The sequence below is a fragment of the Lipophrys pholis genome (genome assembly GCF_963383615.2).
Source record: "Lipophrys pholis genome assembly, chromosome: 19".
Classification (NCBI taxonomy): domain Eukaryota; kingdom Metazoa; phylum Chordata; class Actinopteri; order Blenniiformes; family Blenniidae; genus Lipophrys; species Lipophrys pholis.
In genome coordinates this window covers 3,682,070-3,704,567 of record NC_137647.1, presented here as the reverse complement: position 1 = coordinate 3,704,567, position 22,498 = coordinate 3,682,070, and the positions used below count along the sequence as shown (strand labels likewise).

Here is a 22,498-nt window from a genome sequence, read left to right as displayed (position 1 = left end):
CCTGCCTTTGGACATACAGACACGCCTTCTGTCACCTGCCGCACGCCACTCCCGTCACAAATCACCTGTTTCACGTCAGCGCCAGGTGAAACACCTAAACTCACCTTGCATTGTTCTCAAGTTCACTTAAGCGGCAGGCCAGAGGGCAGCGCTGCGTTTCCCCGCCTCTCTGTAATCCTGAAGTAATCAGTAACCACTCTGCTCAAGTAAAGCTTTATATTTTAGCTTTATGTTGTCAGTGTCAACAAAGTTTTACATAACAACCCGCCGAGTGGAGTTTCCACACACACACACTGCCACAAAAGCTAAAACACGCCTTCAGAAAACAGGAATCAGTCATCTTCATAAAGGTTTTTGTTCAGGATAATTAACTGTGGTGGATAATTATTGATCCAAATCACAAATCAACAGAGACGTTTAGTATGAAAAGATCGGCTTAGAACACAATATTATTGAGACCTGTTTTTAGCAGGATTATATGGATTAATTTTCTTTTTGAGATGAGTTATAGGCTGTTTTCTGATATTTTAGTTTCCCATAAGTTTTGGGATATTTATTCATCGATATGGACATCTTTTGGACTACTCGTTTAAATTTTGGAAATGTTTTGTAAGATTTGAGCTGTTTTTGTTCTTTTTTTTTTTTTTTTTTACATTTACATGAATTTCACTACATTCCAAACAGTTTTTGAAATACTTCAGTTGAGTTTTGGACTATTTTCAGATGTCATTTACAGTTATGGACATATTTTACAGTGCTTCTTTCTGAAAACATTTGGGTTGGGGCTACTTTCAGACATAAAATTAGACTTGTTTTTGGGGGGATCGTCGTGAAGCAGAAATGGCTTGTGGAGGTGCTGAAGTCGTGTGTCGGTGCTGCACATCTCCAGAGGTGTCCAGGGTAAGTTGGTCATAATGTAATGGCCGGTGGGTGCTGTTGCGTGGACGCAGCCGTGAGTGAACGTCACAAGTCCCCAGGGCAGCATGTTCTCCACCTCCAGTCAACAAAAACAAATCCTCTTTCACAAACACTCATTTCCATACATTTCCATTCAAATGCCACTTGAAGTAAAGTCGTACTGACGGTGTTTTCAGGGGAGTGTCTCACACTCAGCCGCACGTTAAATCCTAAGAAGAAACCTTTGGATGGAATCTATTTAAAAAAAATAAAAAAAAAGATAATAATATTTTTTTATTCATTCTCTACATTGACTGTCCGAGACAAGAGCAACAGGAAAAGTACAAAACAAATGAAAGTTCCTTAAAGAGTCTTTTAGGTTAGAAAACGCGGCGAACGCAGACGTCGGGCCAGTTTCTGCGCGGAGTATCCCGGTGGATGTGTTCAGTTAACGCGATGGAGGCTGACAGACGTTGTGAAATAAGTGACGGTGAAGGAGCAGCGGCCATTTTTCTCTGACGGAACAAACAAAGAACATCAAACAAGAGGAACAAAAAGAGGTCAGGAGGGAAAAATGCTGACAAGCAGGTCGACAGAGACACAAACAGACGCAAAAGGGAGAAATATTCAGCATGGGGGAACTCTTTCTACACCACCTGAAGTTCCTGAAGATTTTTTTGAAAAGAGGCGGGTTGTTTCCAGTTAGAATGGATGTGATTCGACCAAGAAACGTTCTTATCAGTGACTCATCAGGAGAGAATGAACATAAGCTGGTCTGAGGGGGAGCGTGAGCAAGAGGATCGAAGAGGTTGAGGAAGAGGAGGAGGAAGAAAAGGAGAAGGAAACGAACAGGAGGAACTAAAAGGGCAACAAAGAGGTGTCATAGAGCGGGCAGTGCAAATAAATGAATAGATAAGTGGTGATAAACAGACTACAACTACATCACCGGGTAAAATAAAAAGCAGTCATTGTGAAAATGGTTTAATAAAAGTGCGAGTCGGATATGAATACAACAAAGTATCATGGTCAAAGGTTAAAATCCGTGTAAACACGGCGTGGGAGGCCAGGCAGGGATCAGAACTGAGTTTTTGGCAAAACCAACGGTGGAGGGTGTTGTGTTGTCGGCAGCTTCTGAAAGTCACTAAAAAATTTTTTTGACTTGTAATCTAACTTAGTTACTTTTACATACAAGTAATCTGTAAAGTAACTAAGTTACTTTTTAAAGGAGTAACTGTGGTAACACACACGCACGCACGCACGCACGCACGCACGCATGCACGCATGCGCGCACACACACACACACACACACACACACACACACACACACACACACACACACACACACACACACACACACACACACACACACACGCTGAAGGAGCCGATGTTTGAAATACCTGAAGGAGGAAGAGTTGAAAACAGTTTCACTTAAAATAAAACTAACTGCTCACAGATCAACTTCAGGTATCAGGTGACTAAGATACTTCAGAACTTCACAAACAATCATATGTTGCTGAACACAAACCCTCTGAAGTCCTGTAACGGGACTTAGGTCTGAAAATAACCACTTTGTCTTGTATTCGGCGTCTTCTAATCAGCTCTTCTTCATCTTGTCTTTTAAATAAACATCAAGTGATACGGTTTGAGATCTAGAGCGAACAGTGAAGAGATAATTATAGCCTGGGCATGGAGCAACAGAAGTCGTTCAAGTTTAACAGAAAGACGGGAGAAGTTGTGGTGTTAACTTTGAATTTAACAATGACAATTAAGCTGAGTCATCGACTTACTTGCCAGAGAACGATGACGCGTGCAAACGGGGGAATCCTGTCAGGGCAGCGTGTGACGAAAAAGTGTGCCAAAGCTTGGAAAACGATGCTTCGTTTCTGACCCCTGACCTCTGGCCCTTTAATACACAACCTGCAGTAAAGTTACATTAAGACTGAGTCACGTCACAAATGGCCACAAGTTTTAGAAACACCGCCAGTACGAGAGTGTCAGAGGAAGAATTACAAAACAGATTTTGGAAAGTGTCAGACGGATCTTGGTTTCTGGAAAAGAACAAACAAATATAAAGGATATTTAAATTATGAACTGCTACAATAGAAAGGTTTATTATTTTAAAAAAACAACAACCAAAAAGTGGCGCTGATGGGGCGTGTCAGTTTGAATGTGAGATGAGTCTTAAGAAACTCTTCTGAATAATGAACGGGATGTTTGATAAAGATCGGACCAGAACCAGAACCTCCAGGAAGAAACGTTCAGTAGAACAGAGGTCAACACTTCGGTTACCGGTCCAACATTAAAAATGGAGCGTCACTGGCGGGAAGCAGGTTACAAATGAGCAGAAATATAATATTTTAAGCGTTTCACCAAAGAGCTGGACGTCCCCCTGAGGACACTTACGTTTGTTTGAGAGGTGTCGCACGTTTCGCACGGGGTAAAAGCAGTGAAATAGGTCAAATGGTGAAAACGACTAAAATAGATTAAACTGGTGTAAAAACACAAAGAATGCTGACAGCTAAAATCGCTAAAAAGGCAAAATTTGCTAAATCATCTTGAAAATAAATAAATAAAATAAGGTGAACAGAGAAGACATACCAAATAGATATATATAATAGAAATGGTTAAAATGGAAAAAAAAAAAAAAAATCCAGAATGGATAAAACAGCAAAATCCTCTGAAAATGCATCGAAATAGTGAAAACTGCTAAAATTGGCTCTAAAACGTCTATATTGTAAATCGTAAAAGTGTTTATATGTATAATCAACTCGCACATAAATATACAACAGTGCGAACTGTGTTATCGTTTTAAAAATGGAAAACGTCATTTCTTTTCTTCTAAATTTTACGTGACGGAGCAAAGCTTTCTGAAGGTGAGACTTCATTTTATTTTATTTGTTTCCAGGAACAACTTTATTTTTTTTTCCCCCTGACAAGAACTCGATGATCCGGTTCCCTGGAAGTGGTGCAAAATGTAACTGTCAGGTGAAGATGCAGGAATGCACTGTCATCCTCACACACACACACACACACACACACACACACACACACACACACACACACACACACACACACACACACACACACACACACACACACACACACACACACACACACACACACACACACACACACCGAGAGAGAAAAACCAGAGGAACCAGAACGTTTCTGATAAGTGACAGAACAAAGACAATCACTTCCTGGAATTTTTACATCTTAATTATCTCGTGGCATTGTGCATTGAAAAATAAAGACTAAAATAAGATGATGTTTAAAAAAATAAAAAGTTATCTTCGTGTTGTTTGCAAATTGTACATTTAAAAATAAATCTTCTTTTATCTTCCGGCTAAAAATAGCTGATAAAAGGTCGAGCAAAAAATATGTTAAAAAAAAAAAAACTTAAACAGAAAACGGCACAAAAAAAATTACAATTAAATCTAAAATTCCTCAAATCAGTCTCTACAAAAAGGAAAACTGACTATTTTTAAATTTCTAACCGTGAAAAATGGCTAAAACAACAATAAAATCACTAAAACAACAAAAAGTGAAACATCTAAATGGATTTAAAAAAAAAAAAAAAGGTAACCCCTTCTCACTAATATATATTATACATCATTTTACATACAATTTTTCAAAAAATTAAATATTGTAGCTCCAGAAAAAAATCAATTTGGTGGAAAGTTGCAAAAGTGGCTTTTTTTGTTCATAAAGGTTTCAGAGTCCCGCCCTGTGTGAGTGGTAAACGTGTCACGGTTACAAGTTAATCGATGCACTTTAGATACTGTTCAAATATATATTACAGGCCTAATGACTCAATTTAGTTCGGAACTCAGATAATCTCTTGTTTCTCAATGGTAAACAGTGACTGGATCCCTCTCAGATCGCAGTTTCCCACTGCCTGACGAGTCCCGACGCAGTTTAGACTGTTAATCACACACACACACACACACACACACACACACACACACACACACACACACACACACACACACACACACACACACACACACACACACACACACACACACACACACACACACACACACACACACACACACACACACACACACACACACACACACACACTCGTTCACTCACATTTAGTGACTTTGTATTCGTATGAAGCGACTTTGTACTGTGGACTAAAATCTGGCAGCATGTGAGCGAGCCACTGAACAAACAGCCAAATAATACTTATGTTGTTTACATTTTTCTTAATGTCTGTCTTCATCCAGCTCTTCTTTGTTCCACATCTGTTCCCGTCCCTGTTAATTATCGGGTGAGCCATGTTGACTTTATTGCACAATCACTATACAAACAGTGTCACACAATGGAGTAAAAACCACACAGAAGATGAAAAGATACACAGAAATCACGTCGGACACCAAACTTCCATTTTTTTTAAATTAGATTTTTTAAATTAAAAAAATTTAATAAAATTGGCTGAGGATTTCAGTGGTTTAGCGACATTAACAGACATTTAAAACCTGAGCTGGTGTTTCATGGTTCAGGTGGTAGTGAGGAAGCAGGTCCAGCAGGGGGAGCTATTTCTCACATTACAGCTCGAACCTGTGTGGAGTTCGACCCACTGAGATCTCGTTTACGAGGGTTGCCTTGTATCATATGTAAAACTGACACGTTTGACAATATACACTCAGCAAAACCCTCAAAATCTTATCAGGTCTAGTTTTTAGTCAAAATGTCTCGTCCCACTTGATTTAAGATAAATTCACCTAACAAGTAATGTTCCAGCAAGATGGAGGGATTTGTTTTGAGACAATGCATCTTGAATATAATGGTCTTGATTTGAGTTGTATTTTAGAAGAAACTTAGTTGGGTTTTTTACGTTTCATACAATTTCCAAGCAGAGGAGTAATTTGAACAAGAAATATGATCTCGATTTTTATAATTTTTGCCTTATTATAAGACACCAAGCTGGTAAAATATAAAATATAGCAAAAAATTTGTTCCCTTGGCAGATGTTTTTTTCATTTATTTTAAGCTAAAAGTACTTTGAAATTATTATTTTTATTACTTTATTTTCATAGGGGCTTTTTTCCCCCCCAGTGCAACATTTAAAATGTTAAAATGCACATTACAATGGACACATTTGAAAAGATGAAATTCAGATTATATAAACGATACTTTAAACTTGAATGGAAATGTGTTTAAACAGCATTCGCCGGGACAGCTACGGATTCTGGTCGGGTTTTTAACATCTGCTGTGACACGAGACGCTGGAGGAAGTCGATCACCAGTAAACATAGAAACCTGTGAAGGATATCACTTTGGCAATACTATGATCATGGTTTACGCATATGCTTAGATATTGAAAATCTGACTGTTCATTCTTGACTGTTCATTCGGGCTGTTCATTCTGTCTGTTAATTCTGGCTGTTCATTCTGGCCGTTCATTCTGGCCGTTCATTCGGGCTGTTCATTCTGACTGTTCATTCGGGCTGTTCATTCGGGCTGTTCATTCTGGCTGTACATTCTGGCTGTTCATTCTGACTGTTAATTCGGGCTGTTCGTTCGGGCTGTTCATTCTGGCTGTTCACGCTGACTGTTCATTCTGGCTGTTCATTCTGGCTGTTTATTCTGACTGTTCATTCTGGCTGTTTATTCTGACTGTTCATTCTGGCTGTTCACGCTGACTGTTCATTCAGGCTGTTCATTCTGGTCGTTCATTCTGGCTGTTCATTCTGGCTGTTCATTCTGGCTGTTCATTCTGGCCGCTCATTCAAGGATAAGGTTATTCTACTATCAGCCTGACATATGATGGAAGAGCAAAAGATTAGGACACACCTACTCCGGATAACAACACACGCACACGCACACACACACACACACACACACACACACACACACACACACACACACACACACACACACACACACACACACACACACACACACACACACACACACACACACACACACGAACACAGCTTTCGTGACGCACATTGATTAAGAACGTCTGATTTTGGTTGGCAACAGACGCCTGGTGGCCCCCACCCAGAAGAAAAATGCTGAACATTGGAAGCTGGACACTCTGCTTGTCCTCCTGCGTGAGACATGTCCAGGGTCCAGCGCTGCGCATTGCATCGGGCTTTCTTTATTACATAAATGGTCAAATGTATCTTTCTCCTCTTGAGACTCTTTATAGACAACCAAGTAAAGGATCAAAGGACCGGGAGGAACCAGCGGGCTCGAGGCCTGGTTCGAACGCCGTTTAATCCGAAACACCGGTGGTTTCCGCGGCTCGGAGACCTCCCGATACTCGTAGCGGGTCGCTCCGTCGAGCTCCTCAATCCTCTGGTCGCCACCAGACGAAGAAACGTCTGCACCTCGCCGCACGGGTTTATTTCCGTGCGTCTGTTTCTGTTTGTGAGCGTTCTTGTTGTGCTCGGGTCATAAAAAAATGGCGGGTGAACGAGACGGCCTCCTGACTCATCTGAGTCGTCCCGCGCCGGGCCAATCAGTGGCCTGCCGTCTGCCGACCTCACATTTTATACTTCCCTTGGTTCTCTTGGAACGTCAGCCGAGGAGGAACCACGACAGCAGCTCGTATGGAAAAGCATCAAAGGCAGAAATTTTGAACTGTGAAATCGCAGAGCTTTATGGCGTTGGGAAGTAATTCAAGCTGCTTATTGTTGAATGTTTTCTCATATAACAGGACCAGAATTTTACAGAGCAGAGTGTGCTTGTAATTTGAAAAAAAAAAAGGATCCCGGGTTGTATTTCACAGTTTTTGTTCCCACAGATTATCTCCACAGTCTCAGGTGACATCGGAGAGGTTTAATCTCGAACAGCCGCACATCTTCCAAGAAACCTAGATAAAACCAGAGGAGTCATCAGACAGGTTTTTGTTGTTCTTCTGCATTCAAGGTGCAGGAATCATGTTGTTGAGTCTGTTCCTGTCATAGAAAACTTCCTCAACTGAAGAGAAAACAAATCAAAACAGGAACAGTCACATTTTTGCTCTCTGCTTGGATCAAGTTTATGCAGTTAAATAATACATCAACTTGTCCACCAACACAGCAAGAAGCCTAATTGTGAAATTAATGCGAAATGAAACATGGTTTTCACATTTTATTATTTTTTTTTTTTTTGCAAACAAAAAAATCCAGTCCTACCACGTGCTTTCAGGAGTCACCTAATCAGTAAATAGAGTCCACCTGTGTGCAATCTACTCGCAGCATAAATCCAGCTGACCTGCGACGGCCTTGGATGTTCATAACAGAACCTCATGAAGACCAAAGCAAGTTGTGAAGAAGTTTAAAGCAGGGATGAGTTATAAAAAAAAAAAAACACATCTGGGCACTGAGCAATCTGTCAGTCCGCACTCCACCAATTAGGGCCGTGGGGGGTGTTTACAGGTTTGGAGCATACGAGAGGAGAACATCAGGTTCACTATTGTCGATGCACAATCTGTGATTTTTAAAAGCACATTGAAGCCCCGTTTACACAACAATGTTTTCAAGTGAAAACACAAAACTGTCGTTGCACTTTGGTCTGTCTGTTCACACGACTGCAATGCGTGGAGCCACAGAAATGCAACTTTTTGAAAATGACTCCCAGGGTGGGACTTTTTTTAAATGAGCCCTCCGACTCCGTCTGTGTAAACGGGGGGGACGGGGGGGCGCAAGTCTTTTGACAGCAGAAACGCTAAGACTGCACATCACGGCTTTAGGCTGCCAGCAGGCATTTGGACTAATTTGATAAGACATCTAAAAAGGAAACATGCGGCAGAGTACGCCGAGCAAAGACAATCATCCGTGGACAAAAAGATGAAGTAATCGCCCCCCCCCCCCCCCCCCCCCCCCCCACTGCGGTCCGCAACGTCACCTAATAACCACAACAATCACGGACTACAAGCTCCAGTCGAGCTGCAGAAGCTAGAAGCAGGCGGAGCGGTACCATAGACCTTAATTTTTTTTTTATTTGCCACAGAATCCAGGTGAAGTTGTTTAGGTTAACATAGATAAGAGATGCAAGACTGCAGAGTGTAATTGTTTTATTTTTTGTTGTTATGACTGAATAAAGTTTAAATAAGTTCTTAAGTCATTCTGAGAAGAAGTTTAATTGAATAAGTGAGTTTTACAATCATTTCTAGCTAAACAAAGCTTCTGCCAATAGTGCTTTTAGCTTCAGACATCTTAGTTGCTTCAAAAATAGACTGTTGAGTATATCTGCAATAGCAATGTAAGTATCGGGTCGGGAAAGCATCGGTTTCGGCCGATACTCAATTCTGAAAAATCAGATCGGTACCGAGGGCCAAAAAGTGTGTTCTGGACATCCCTATTTAAAACGTTGCCTTGGAAGTACGAAACCTTTCTGAAACGAAAACGCAAAAACGAAGCGTTTTCACTTGAAACATCGCATCACAAAAAAAAGGCTGCATCACAAAAAAGGCTTCAAGTATTCCAAAAAAAAAAGATCAACTGATCCAATCTTCTCAATCTTAACAAGTCAGAACATGCAGAACACGAACAGTTCTTCAGAACATAGGCTTCATTACTTCCTTCTACTCCTTGCTACCAGAGACTTGGCAGCGCTTCCTCTCACACAGCTGAGCCACATTTGGCTTGAGGGAGGAGGCAACTGAGACCCTCAGTGTAGCTTTAAGGTGCTCATCTTTAAGTCTGGACCTGAACTTTGACTTATTGAAGTTCATTGTGGAGAAGAGCTTTTCACACAGATAGGTGCTGCCAAAAAGGCACATGGTCCGCTTGAACATCCTAGAAAGCTCAGGGAAGGTGTGGGGCAGTTTTCTCTAAAATTGTTCAAGCTCCACTGTTTTTCCACTCACCTCCCTGAACTTGGCTTTGAGTTCAGTATTACACTGCAGGTCAATTAGCTCCATCAGCAGGACAGGGGGGGGCATCCTCCACATCGAAGGAGAAGGGGTCAGTAAAAATTTGAAAAGTGGCTCTGTGTGTCTTGAAGTCTGCAAACCTGTGATCAAATTCTTCTTGTAGCTTTCCGATAGTATCGGCATACTTCTCACCACTGAATGTTGTGCCTGAATCCATGAGTGCCTTGCATGCTGGGAAATGGCAGAGGTTTGTCTGGGAAAGCCGGGCTTTCCATAACACAAGTTTTGTGGAAAATGCTCTGACACTGTCATATGCAACACTGACAAGCCGGCCCTGGCCTTGTAACTTCTTGTTCAGTACATTCAGCTCCTGTGTGATGTCAACAAGAAAAGCTAAGCTTAGCACAGGAACAGTCATCCCATCCTTCTCCATGTAGGCTTTCACTTGTGCCCTCAACTCAAAAAACCTCTTCAAGACCTTCCCCCTGCTGAGCCAACGTACCTCGGTGAAGTAGAGCAGGTCCTCATATTCTGACTCTATTTCGACCAAAAAGTCGCAGACCTGCCGGTGCTTTAAAGCCCTGGATCTGATATGGTTGATGAATTTCACGACGTCAGACATCACATTGTCAAACCTCAGGATTTTGCTGCAAAGGGCCTGCTGATGGATAATGCAGTGCAGAGCAATGGCATCTTCCACACCCTCCTCTTCCAGTTTTCTTCGAACAAGTGCTACAAGTCCGTTTTTCCTCCCTGTCATTGATGGCGCTCCATCGGTAGTTATTCCAGCCAAACACTTCCATTGTAAGCCGGCATCCTCAATGCAATCACACAGCTGGCGGAATATCTCCTGACCGGTGGTCTGGCCACGCATTGCAATCACTGTGAGCGACTCCTCCGTAACTTCGAAATTGTTATCAACACCACGGACATATATTGCGAGCTGCGCCGTGTCAGTGACGTCTGTGCTCTCATCAAGAGCGAGTGAGTAAGAATGGAAATGTTTAGCATTCTCACGCAGTTGATCATAAATGTTACCTGACATATCAGAAATGCGCTCTGCCACTGTGTTGCTGAAAAGCTGATGTTACTAAACTGAGCCTTTTTTTCCGGGCAGACCATACTCGCAGCCCGTAACATGCATTGTTTGATGAACTCGCCGTCTTTGAACGGCTTTCCTGCTTTAGCGATCATCTCACTCACCACGTAGCTAGCTTTGACAGCCGCTTCACTCTCTTTGCTGGCTTTCTTGAAAAAATCTTGTCGCCTCAGTAGACATGTTTTAAGTTTGGCGACCCGGTCCTCTCGCTTATCTCCCAGGTATTTTGCATACTCCTCAGCGTGTTTAGTTGAGTAACGACGTTTAATGTTATACTCCTTGTGCACCGCAACTTTATCCGTGCATATTAGACACGTTGGGATGCCCCTGTGCTCAACAAAAAAAATATTGCAGCTCCCACTTCTCCTGAAATTGTCTGTGCTCATCGCCAACTTTTCTCTTCACGACAGGTTTTGAAAAAGACATGGCTGGGGCTAAATAAAACAGTATAGCATTAGTTGACATGATATTTTACTTCCACTCGTTCATCCAAACATTTTTGAGTGATTCGCGCTGTTCTCGCAAGCCTGAGCTACGGAGCCCACAGGTGTTAAAAAAATATAAAACCCCCAGATGCGTGCGAGAAAAAAATGCGCGGGCCGCACTAACACAAAGCTTTGATTAGAAGCAGAGGGCCACAAAATATTGACCCGAGGGCCGCAATTGGCCCCCGGGCCGCGAGTCTGAGACCCCTGGCTTAGAATACATCTGTTTGTCTTTGCCATTCTTCCAGGAAGCATTCCTGTGATGTTCAGGAGTGGAATCTTACCTCTGCTGATGGTGAACTGTCCTGTGTAGATGACATTTACTTCAATGAGTAAACAATAAGTCAGAGGCAGTCTGACTAGCTGAACCTGATGAAACTGCTTCTCTGCGGCATCGTGGTCATCATCAACCTGCAAAGTTAAAACGTTTTACATCCGACCTGGAGATTCTATCATAACCATTTCTTCATGAATATAATTTCATATTTGATCGCTGCGTCCTAAAAGAAACCCTCAGAGGAAAAGTACGGAAGATTTCACTGAGCATTTACGATAGTTTAAGTTTTCAATTTCTGCGAATTCAAAACAAAAACCGCAGAATGATGATAATTTTTATTTCTTTAGTGGCTATTTAGTATTGCCTTCACACCATATGTGTTCATTTCATTATTTTGTGTCAGGAAATGCATTCTCTATTTGTTGTTAAGGGTCTTCATGATTGTATTTATTTATTTCTGGAGTCGTCTTGTGCCTGTTTGAAGTGTTGTAGGAGTTTTTGCTTCCTTGTTGGTCTGATATTGCTTTTTTACTTTTGTTATGTATATTGGCTTTATAAAACTAAAAGCCAATTTTTTATGAAGTTGTTTGTTATATTATAAGTTTTCTCCCATCAAAAGTGAGAAATTATTTTATTTTATTTTATTTTATTTCAGGAGTGAGAGAAACCTAAAGATGTAGCGCTCCCTCTGATGGGAATTCTGAACATGAGTCACACACACACACACACACACACACACACACACACACACACACACACACACACACACACACACACACAAAGACAGGTGACAGAACAGAGGTGTGGCCACACCTCTGTGTGTGGGGAGGGGGGGGGGGGGGGGGGGGGCGGGTCCTGGAAGCTTATTTATTCAGCAGCAAATCTGCAGCTCTGAACTTTCAGTTATGGCCTCGCACGGATTGATGTGTGTGACAGTGGTGCTGACTCTGCTGATTCCAGGTAAGACTGCATCTCCGCAAATTATAAACCATTTCATTACAATACACTGTGCGCCACGACAAAGCAAAAGTTTTTAAAAGTGTAAATTTAAAGGTTATTGTAGCAATATTTTACTGGTCCCGCCCACTCAAGATGAAACTGGACTGTGTGTGGCCCCTGAAGTCCAGTTTCATCTTGAGTGGGCGGGACCAGTAAGATGAAACTGGACTGTGTGTGGCCCCTGAAGTCAAATTCTATTTTGGATTTATTTTGTATACATCTTTGTATATATTATATACGTGTATATTGCATACATCTTTATATTGGTTCGGTTATATGCTTTTGAACAAGTATGCTACTTCCATAAAATATTTGGTGTTTGGTTCATTCAATATGAACCGGTTACAATTGATCACATGTCACAATGTAGTATTTATTTGTCTGGAATGCATTAGAATGCACAATTCAAGGTCTACTTTTTCAAAATCTTACCAGGGGAGGCCCCTAAAATCTCTCTGTCTCTCTCTCTCTCTCTGTATGGCCCGGCTGTTAGTGTATTTTTCTATGTGCGGCCCTTGGTGAAAAAAGTTCGGACACCTCGGTCTTAAACAAAAACATGCAGCGCACTGATGACGATTACGTATGACGTATTTTCCTGCGATGTCACCCTCCCAGGAATTTCAAAGTCTGTGTTGTCAGCTGTGCACCTCGGGGAGTGGTTTGAGCGGAAGAGCTTTGCTTCCTGTTCACGCTCATCTTCAGGACTTGTCACTTGTGATGTGGTCACCTGAAATGCATGTAAATGCCCGGTCTGAGTGGACCCTATTGTTAATGTGTCTTGATGACATAAAGGTCTAGATAGCGCCTTTATGACACACACACACACACACACACACACACACACACACACACACACACACACACACACACACACACACACACACACACACACACACACACACACACACACACACACACACACACACACACACACACACACACACACACACCTGGAGCTAGAAAAACTGGTTTGGATTAAAGAAAAACGATGAAATGTGATTACATCATTAAGGCCAGGCAACACAAATCTATTTATAGAGCGCCACTCAAACACAGGGCAATTAACTGTGCTTTAAAAAGAACTTACAGAAATTAAAGGAACACAAAAACTTTACAAAGACATAAGAAATATGTTAATAAATGAAATACATTAAAGCTTTAAAAACAATGAAAGACATACATTAAAAAAAAATTAAAAATGAAGCTTTACATTAGCATAACCCAGCCAGAGGACCATCAGGAGGTAAACATCCTGTGCTGGGACCTTTACCTTTCTGGGACTCCAGTCAAAGTCTCTGCTTCCTTCGTAGGGGTACCAGGAAAATAAAACTCTGTAATGAATTATTGGAATTTAGTTTCTTTCGTTAAGTACAAAAAATAAAACTGCCTAAATTCTTCCGTTCTTTTATTAAGAGAACCCAAAAGAAAAAGAAACGTTAAAAAACTTACAAGAACAGGGAACTAAACCAATTTAGCGCAATGAAGGAAACACACAAAAAGGAAGCTTATTAATCAAGTTCTAAATATCAGAATTAAATGCGTAATAGCTTAAAACATTGTGCCTGAGTTACCACGTGTGGAGGTGATCCGGCCCAAGCAGCAATCTCCTTCACCCGAACAAGTCACAGTCACAGGCTAATGCTAATGCTAGTTTCACTGGGACGTGTGTCATGTTCCCTAACCCCATGTTCCCTCCATCTATTTTCATCTCCTGCAAAATGAACACATCACAAGCTCATTGCAACCTGTAATGTTGTTATTGTACATTATACAAATTTTATAAGTAGCGACCTAAAATTTAAACCCAGAATGTTGTCTCAAGACATTGTTTTTGTATTTCAGAGTCTGCGTCGCAGTTGTCTGGTGAGTCCCTCCTTTCATTCTGCCATGATTTACCATCTTCTCTTTTGTCATCAGTAACATTTTCAATATGTTGCTGGATGAGAGGATGAGAAAGTTGTTTGTGTTCCGGTTGTAGTTCAGTAAGGACAGAGTGTTGATCTATGTGAATTTATGTTGAACTGTGTGTTCAGTGTGTGGCAGAGCATCTCGAAACACCAGGATCGTTGGCGGAGTGGTGGCCCCTCTAGGCAGCTGGCCCTGGCAGGTCAGTCTGCATCGCTCTGGGAGCCATTTCTGTGGGGGATCCCTCATTAACGATCAGTGGGTGCTGAGCGCCGCTCACTGCGTCGAGGGGTGAGTAGATTCAGTTCCAGACATCTTCACCAACTCTGATTCCACATGAAACATGAAGAGAGTGGCATGCAGGAGTTCCTCAAATGAAGACATGAACGTGTGTTTTCTGTTCCCTCTGTGACTCTCAGCACCACAGCCGGCCAGATAACGGTGTACCTGGGTCGTCAGAGTCAAACCGGCTCAAACCCCAACGAGGTTTCTCGGAGCGTCTCACAGATCATCAGTCACCCCAACTACATCAGAGAGACCAGTGACAACGACATCGCCCTGCTCAGGCTCTCCTCACCGGTAACCTTCACCGACTACATTGTGCCCGTCTGCCTGGCGGGCTCAGACAGCTCCGTCCACGCCGGGGTGGACACCTGGGTCACTGGCTGGGGCGCATTAATGGAGGATGGTGGGTCAGATGTTATACTCAGTTATTTCTTCAATGTGTGAAAAGGTAAGAGGCCCAGGCCTCCTGTCACCCTGCCTGTCCACATGTCCAAGTGTCCTTGAGCAAGACACTGGACTTCAAATTGCTCCCAATCAGTGGATTAGGCACCTTGCATGGCGACTGCCTCCATTGGTATGTGACTGTCTGTGTGAAAGGGTGAATGTGACTAACAATGTCAAGAGGTTTGGGACTGCTCAAGCGGTTGAATAGCATTATATAAGTGAAATCCATTCACCGTTTTAAAGATCATCCTGGGCAAACCTCAGGGCCTTCAACTAGTGGCCACACCTGTACACCTCTGATGGGAAGTGAAAATTGAATTCTCACTTCCATCCTATGAGCTAACACCAAGTTGGAGTTTGTTACTTCTTCCATGTGTGAAGACTGAAAAGGGCTTAGTCCTTCTGCCACCCCCAATGTCCACTGGCTTCTCTGGAAAGACTATAAGTTGTCTGACGGTCAGCCTACGTGGTAAATGGACTTCACTTAGTGCTTCTGCCACTGATTTAACAGCTCCTAAAGCATACAGTTATAGAGGTGAGAAGCATGTATGTTAGAGCGACCATTTGTATACTCTAGATACCAGAAGCCAGACAACGCCACCCTGGGAATTTCACCCAGGGAAAAAGGTTACCTATAAATACCGGGATTAGAATGAACAAGGACACAGGTTTGTTTACACATTCAAATCATAAAGATGCAGAAAGTTGGGAGAAGTGGCTGGAGATGACCAGGCAGCTGCACAGCAGAGCACATTGTAGAGTCAATGAATCTTCAGACAGTCTTTTTTCAGAGAAGCAAAGCAGCAGCGATTGTGAATTTCAGGTTGACACCACAGCAGCTTTTCCATGCAGCAGTGACAGACCCCTGAAGGATCACAGTGACGCAACAGTTGCAGTCAACCCAGCGTTCTGGGATTGGCTCTGTGCAAAGAGGAGTACCCACCCAACCAGGAAGTGAGGCACCGCGGGGGGCAGGGAGCTGACCTCTGAGCAGGATAGAGGTCTGCTGAGATGTGTCTGTTTTTAAGTTGGCGCCCTCTGCAGGGATCGGTTAATTACAGCACAGGCGAAAAATGTGGAAAATCTCCTGCCACACAATGTTAGTCATAGTCACCCATTCACACTCCAATGGAGGTGGCTGCTATGAAAAGCACTCAGTCCATCTATTGGGAGCAGTTTGGGACTCGGGGCCTTCTTAAGGACACCTTGACATATGGACAGATGTGGGATGGAACGCACAACCTTCCGATGGAGGACAAGCTCTACCAACTGAGCCAGAGCCTTCTGAAATTATAATCTCCTCAGTGGGTCTTTGTTTTGGATGTTAGAGAAAGACCACTTCTTCAGGTCACCATTTCCAAGGCCAGAGGAAGAAAGACCAACATTAGATGGGACACAATAAGACCACGTCCAGTCCTAACAGTGATGTTAAATGAGTCCATCTGATCTATGTACAATGTACTCCAGTACTTTATGACAAATAGGGGAAGTATTTTTTCCAGTTGTCCTGATAACATGTTCTTGATCCGACATTGTGTTGGTTTAGGTCGTATTCCTAATCAGCTGATGGAGGTGGACGTTCCGGTTGTGGGGAACAGACAGTGTAACTGTTACTATGGAGTGGGTCAGATCACAGACAATATGATTTGTGCCGGGGTCACAGAAGGAGGGAGAGATTCCTGTCAGGTAAACATGCCAACAAGAACATTTGAGTCTGATATGTTTCTCCTCCTCCTCCTCCTCCTCCTCACTGACTCCTCATGTTTCTGCTCCTTCAGGGGGATTCAGGAGGTCCACTTGTGACCAAGCAGGGTGATGTTTGGATTGAAATAGGAGTTGTGAGTTTTGGATCCGGTTGTGCCAGACCTGAATCGCCAGGCGTGTACGCCCGAGTGTCCCGCTACATGAGCTGGATCAACAGTCAAATCTCCCGCAACCAGCCGGGCTACGTCACCTTCACATCCACAGGGACCGACAGCGACCTGAGCGTCACCTGTACAGGCCTCCCACCTCCGGCGACCACTACCACCCCTCCAGCCAGCACCACTACCACCACGACCAAACGTACAACCACCACCACCACCACCCCTACAACCACCACAATCCCTCCAGCCAGCACTACCAGCACCACCACCACAATCCTTCCAGCCAAAACCACCAACACCACCACCACCACCACCACCACCCCTCCAGCCAGCCCCACTACCACCACCACTACCTCAACAACCACCACAATCCATTCTGCCAGCACTACCAGCACCACCACCACAATCCTTCCAGCCAAAACCACCAACACCACCATCACCACCACCCCTCCAGCCAGCCCCACTACCACCACCACTACCTCTACAACCACCACAATCCATCCAGCCAGCACTACCAGCACCACCACCACAATCCTTCCAGCCAAAACCACCAACACCACCATCACCACCACCCCTCCAGCCAGCCCCACTACCACCACCACTACCTCTACAACCACCACAATCCATCCAGCCAGCACTACCAGCACCACCACCACAATCCTTCCAGCCAAAACCACCAACACCACCATCACCACCACCCCTCCAGCCAGCCCCACTACCACCACCACTACCTCTACAACCACCACAATCCATCCAGCCAGCACTACCAGCACCACCACCACAATCCTTCCAGCCAAAACCACCAACACCACCATCACCACCACCCCTCCAGCCAGCCCCACTACCACCACCACTACCTCTACAACCACCACAATCCCTCCAGCCAAAACCACTACCACCACCCCTACAACCTCCAGCACCACCACCCCTACAACCTCCACCACCACCACCACCACTCCAAACACCACACCCAAACGTGAGTGGGTGCAATAAGATTTTTTCTTGATCTTGATGTTTTCTTGACGGGCTGTCATGTTTATGTGAAGTCAAAACCAACAGCTTCATTTTCTCTGGGAGTTTGTAAAACCGTCTCCTCCCATCCCCTGCAGCGGTGGTGTGCGGTCAGGCCCCGTTGAACTCTCGTATTGGCGGGGGGGGCTCGGTGGCCTCAGCCGGCATTTGGCCATGGATGACGAGCCTGCAGAGGAACGGGGCGCACGTATGCGGTGGAACTCTAGTGTCCGTGAACACCGTGATGAGCGACGCCGGCTGCTTCACGAGGTGAATCAGAGGGTTTCAACCTTCATGGAAGTGCGTTCAGTCTCTCTTGAGATATTCCACTCATGGCGGTGTCTCATGTCCCTCAGTTCCTCGGTGGCGTCCGAGTGGACCGTGGTGTTGGGTCGACTGCAACAGAGCGGCTCTAACCCTTTCGAGATGACGCTGAACGTGGCAAACATCACTCTGAGCAGCCTGAGTGGCTCCAACGTGGCGCTGCTGGGTCTGTCCACCCAGCCCACCCTGACCAACTACATCCAGCCCATCTGTCTGGACAACGGCCGCACCTTCGCTGTGGGAAGCACCTGCTGGGCCGCCGGCTGGAACTCGGGGCGAGGAGGAGGTGAGTCCGGATTGATGTCGCCTGCTCTGATGGAACATGTGATCCATACCAGTAGAGGTCATTCACCTACACATTACAGCTTCTTCTTCTTCTTCAGCTCAACAAGTTCTACAGGAGATCCAGACCTCAGTGGCCAACTGTGGGAACGCATCCTCCGCTGACAACATCTGTACCTCCAGCTTCACCCTGGAGCAGGTAAATTATTACTATTGGTTCACAGGTTTCAGTCCTACTGCTGACGGGTGACCACTCTATGTCCCTCAGCAAGACCCTCGGCCCCTGAATACTCCCCAGGGGCCGCACTGTGGCAAATCACTCCTCCTTGTATACTTCAGGTTAACTCTGAATGAGACGGGTGTGATTTATTTGACAGAATGAAAAATGTGGAACTAAGTACACTGCTCTTGTTTGCCTGAAGGAGAAAGTAGGTTTAAACTTACCAGATTTAAAAAAAATACTATTGGGAAACACAACTCAGGGCTGTAATGATGTGGATAACTAATGACACACTCTATTTTGGTGGGAAAGGAACAGAACTCTACAATTAAGGAGTTATCTACAGAATCATAAGGAAGGGGATTACATTTTCCAAGCACCCTCAGAAATAGAGGAAGTATTTATGTAATTTACAGAAAAAGATACAAAGAAAGGTGTTATTTCAAAAGTGTATAAAGCATTGCGATATAATTCGGAAGATAACAACATGAGGGTTAAAGAAAAATGGGAACTAGAATCAATCATTATAATAACAGATGAATAATGGGAGGAAACATTTAGAGAGAGACATAAATTGACAAACAGTCCAATGTGGAAGGAGTTTGACCGGAAAGTCAACATGAGAGACTTTAACAGCCGATCACCTCAAAATACAGTGCTACTTCTCATCGATGCTGGAGGGGATCTGGACTAGTAGGGGATTTTTACACACGTCTTCTGGGATCGCCCAAAAATCACAGAGCTTTGGCAAAACATACAAAAAGAAATAAATAAGATTCTGGGCACCAATTTGATCTTGACTCTCTCACTCAGCATATGAGGTATCGCCCCTGACACCAACATGGACAAAGATTTGATATCCTTAGTTAGAATTCTGCTACTAATAGAAAATAAATCAATAACAGCATCCTGGTTGAAACCGGAGCCCCACTCAGTGACTGCAAATGGAAATGAATAGATTCATGCAAAATGGTTTCCAGTGACTTAGTAATAGCTGATTTCTAATCACCTCTTATTATTATATTTTATAATTTCAAGTGTATTTAATTTAATTTTATTGTATGTATTTATTTATTTTATTTCATAAGTATGATGAGAAAATTGACAAACGTAATGAGATGCATCTCCTGAAGTTATGTTATTTTTGTATATTCAATTTAATAAAAAGTTTAATGCAGTGAAGCAGATTCTACAAGAGGATCTACAAAGCGTTCACAATTTTATTAGTAGTAAGTTATAATGTTCCTCTGTATTCAGGGCGACTCCGGCGGTCCGTTGATGTGTCAGCAGGACGGCTCGTGGTTTCAGGCCGCCGTGTTAACCACTGGAAACAACTCGAATCGCCAAGTTCGAGCCGAGACGGTGATAGTCTTCAGCAGTGTGAGACGCTTCCAGAGCTTTCTGAGAGCCAACCTGGGCCCGCTCCTATCGCCGGTCTCCTCAAACAACAGCACCACTGGCAACACCACAGCCACACCCTCTCAGATCACCGCCAGCGGGGGCACCTCCAAGCCCTCCACCTCCTTCCCCATCGTCCTCCACCTCCTGGTCCTCGTCACCAGTGTTCACTTCTTCTCATAGACACGTTCAGCCTGATTCACATGATTTGACAAACACATGTGAGATGAGGGCGAATCCAGTCAGAAAGTAATAAAACAGACATCCTGTCATCAGTCAGAAACCAGATGAAAGATCTCATAAGCAAAGCTGAAAATAGTATATAATATTACTATAGTTAATCAAGTCATCTACAAACAGTAACAACCAGTCAGAAATGACTACTAAAAAAACATCACATGGCTATTGCTAGTGCTGCTGAACACTTGAGCAAACCACAGAAAACAAAAAGGATAAATATACTATTTAATGAACAGTTAGAGTGTCCTGATGGTTCCTGGAAAATAATACATAAATATAAATGTAAAATATGGGCAGTGTGCAATGAACTATCCCCAATGTCGTCATTATTTCCTCATTAAGGTAATGACTGAGAGGAAAGCCCCCCCACCCCCCCAGTGTTGGGACAAAGAGGGGCTCCTGCACTTTATTTCTGTGTGTTGAATCGTTGATTTTGTTTGTAAATTGCAACTTCTGCTATTGACTGAAATAGCTCCAAGCCTGATTTGCGGTGATCTAGTTCACTTTATTCAAATGAAATAAATTCCAGGTAAAAATGTTCATGACATCGTTCTGCAGGTCATCTAGAAACAGTCCAAAATCCAGCTGGAAACAACTCAAAGTTAAGCCTAAAAAAATTGTCTGAAGAGTCTCAAGAATCCACAACAAATCCAGTCCGAAAGCAATTTGTAAATCAGTTGGAAAACAATCCAATAACCATGAGAAACGAACCCAGAAATGGATAAAACAGCCGAAATTTTTTTTCTGTAGGAGACTAAGACTATTCGCATAACATCAACAAACGAGTCAAAAACCAGCTGGATACAGTCTAAAAAAAAAAAACTATGAGTCAGGAACCAGTTTACATCCAAGAAGTGGAAAAAAAAAAGGTCTGTATGAAGGATTTTTGTAAAAAAACAACAAAAAGAAAACTTTTCACGTAGAGAAGTTATAGATGAAAAGTGCTGGCAGCTTTTTCTTGAATGTATTTATTCCATCAGTGTGAAAATAAATAATGTCCGTACTGTGTTTTCGATTCTTTTTCTCTCTGATGTTTGACATGCTGCCTAAAAGGACAATGCACAGTGAAGGATTGCTGTTGGTTTGGCGAGACGCTCAAATCTTTATACGTTCAAATCCATCCGAAAACTCCATCTGGCTCAAAATGCTGCCACCCGGATCTTAACCAGAACAAAATCCATCCGGCAGGCTGCACCGACCTCCAAGACCGCTGGTTTTGTTTCAACAACACACTGAAGACAAATCCATCACCTCGCTCCTCGCGCCTGACCACCATGAGGCCCGGAGCCTCCAGTCCATCTGATTGGCTGACCTTTGCCTATAACTCAGAGATTAGCATTGAATTGAGGAGAGGTCACGATATTTAAAGAAATCGTTGGCATCTTTTTGGAAATGTGATGTTATCAGTATTCAAGTCATGAGTTTTCATTTTGGTTCATTTTTAAGTTGTAAAGCTTTCATGAGTTCTTTGATAGTATTCCCACAGTGTCTGATTGTGTTAGTTTATTTAGGGTGACACTCTCAGAAGCTCTTTATATTTTCCTGGGGGAAGATGTGGTCTGGAGAGTAAAGCTTTGTGTTCGATTGAAACATGATTTTTTTTATTGAAGTGGATTATATTTCCTTATGAGTCTTTAATTCATGTTTTAGTTCGAGCAGCGAGGCGGTCCAGTCTCTTCACTTCTTCTCGTAGCTGGTGTTCTGTTTTTCTCTGTTTTATGAGCTGTATGTAGTACTATTCTACCTCTCACGACTACGTGTTTCCCAAAGGCTGCATGCTCTTAAATTCCAGAAATCATAACGACCTTTCAGCCTTTGAGCAAGCTGGTGTTGAAACACCATCTGCAGGTAGGGTGACATAAATTGTCAGTATAGACGTACTTCTCTATTTTTGAGTGACAAGATGAAATGTATGTCTGGCGATTTCATCTTTCCGACATTCCTTCTAT

General features: G+C 43.2%; 1 protein-coding gene across 1 annotated transcript; it reads left to right on the top strand.

The window, feature by feature from the left end:
- The first annotated feature begins 12,487 nt into the window (after positions 1 to 12,487).
- LOC308124384 (uncharacterized protein) lies at positions 12,488 to 21,557 on the top strand. Its single transcript, XM_080487324.1, has 10 exons — positions 12,488 to 12,536; positions 14,418 to 14,438; positions 14,609 to 14,771; positions 14,900 to 15,168; positions 16,756 to 16,895; positions 16,988 to 18,050; positions 18,184 to 18,355; positions 18,442 to 18,695; positions 18,793 to 18,890; positions 20,169 to 21,557. The coding sequence occupies exons 1-10, from the start codon at positions 12,500 to 12,502 to the stop codon at positions 20,490 to 20,492; spliced, it is 2,541 nt and encodes an 846-aa protein (XP_080343450.1). The 5' UTR covers positions 12,488 to 12,499; the 3' UTR covers positions 20,493 to 21,557.
- Positions 21,558 to 22,498: the final 941 nt, after the last annotated feature.

Bases quoted from the DNA above. Each gene is read 5' to 3' on its own strand.
- LOC308124384 (XM_080487324.1), top strand. From the start codon at position 12,500: ATGTGTGTGACAGTGGTGCTGACTCTGCTGATTCCAG. The intron at 14,772-14,899 runs GTGAGTAGATTC...TGTGACTCTCAG, and splicing joins GCCGCTCACTGCGTCGAGGG to CACCACAGCCGGCCAGATAA. The intron at 15,169-16,755 runs GTGGGTCAGATG...GTGTTGGTTTAG, and splicing joins GGGCGCATTAATGGAGGATG to GTCGTATTCCTAATCAGCTG.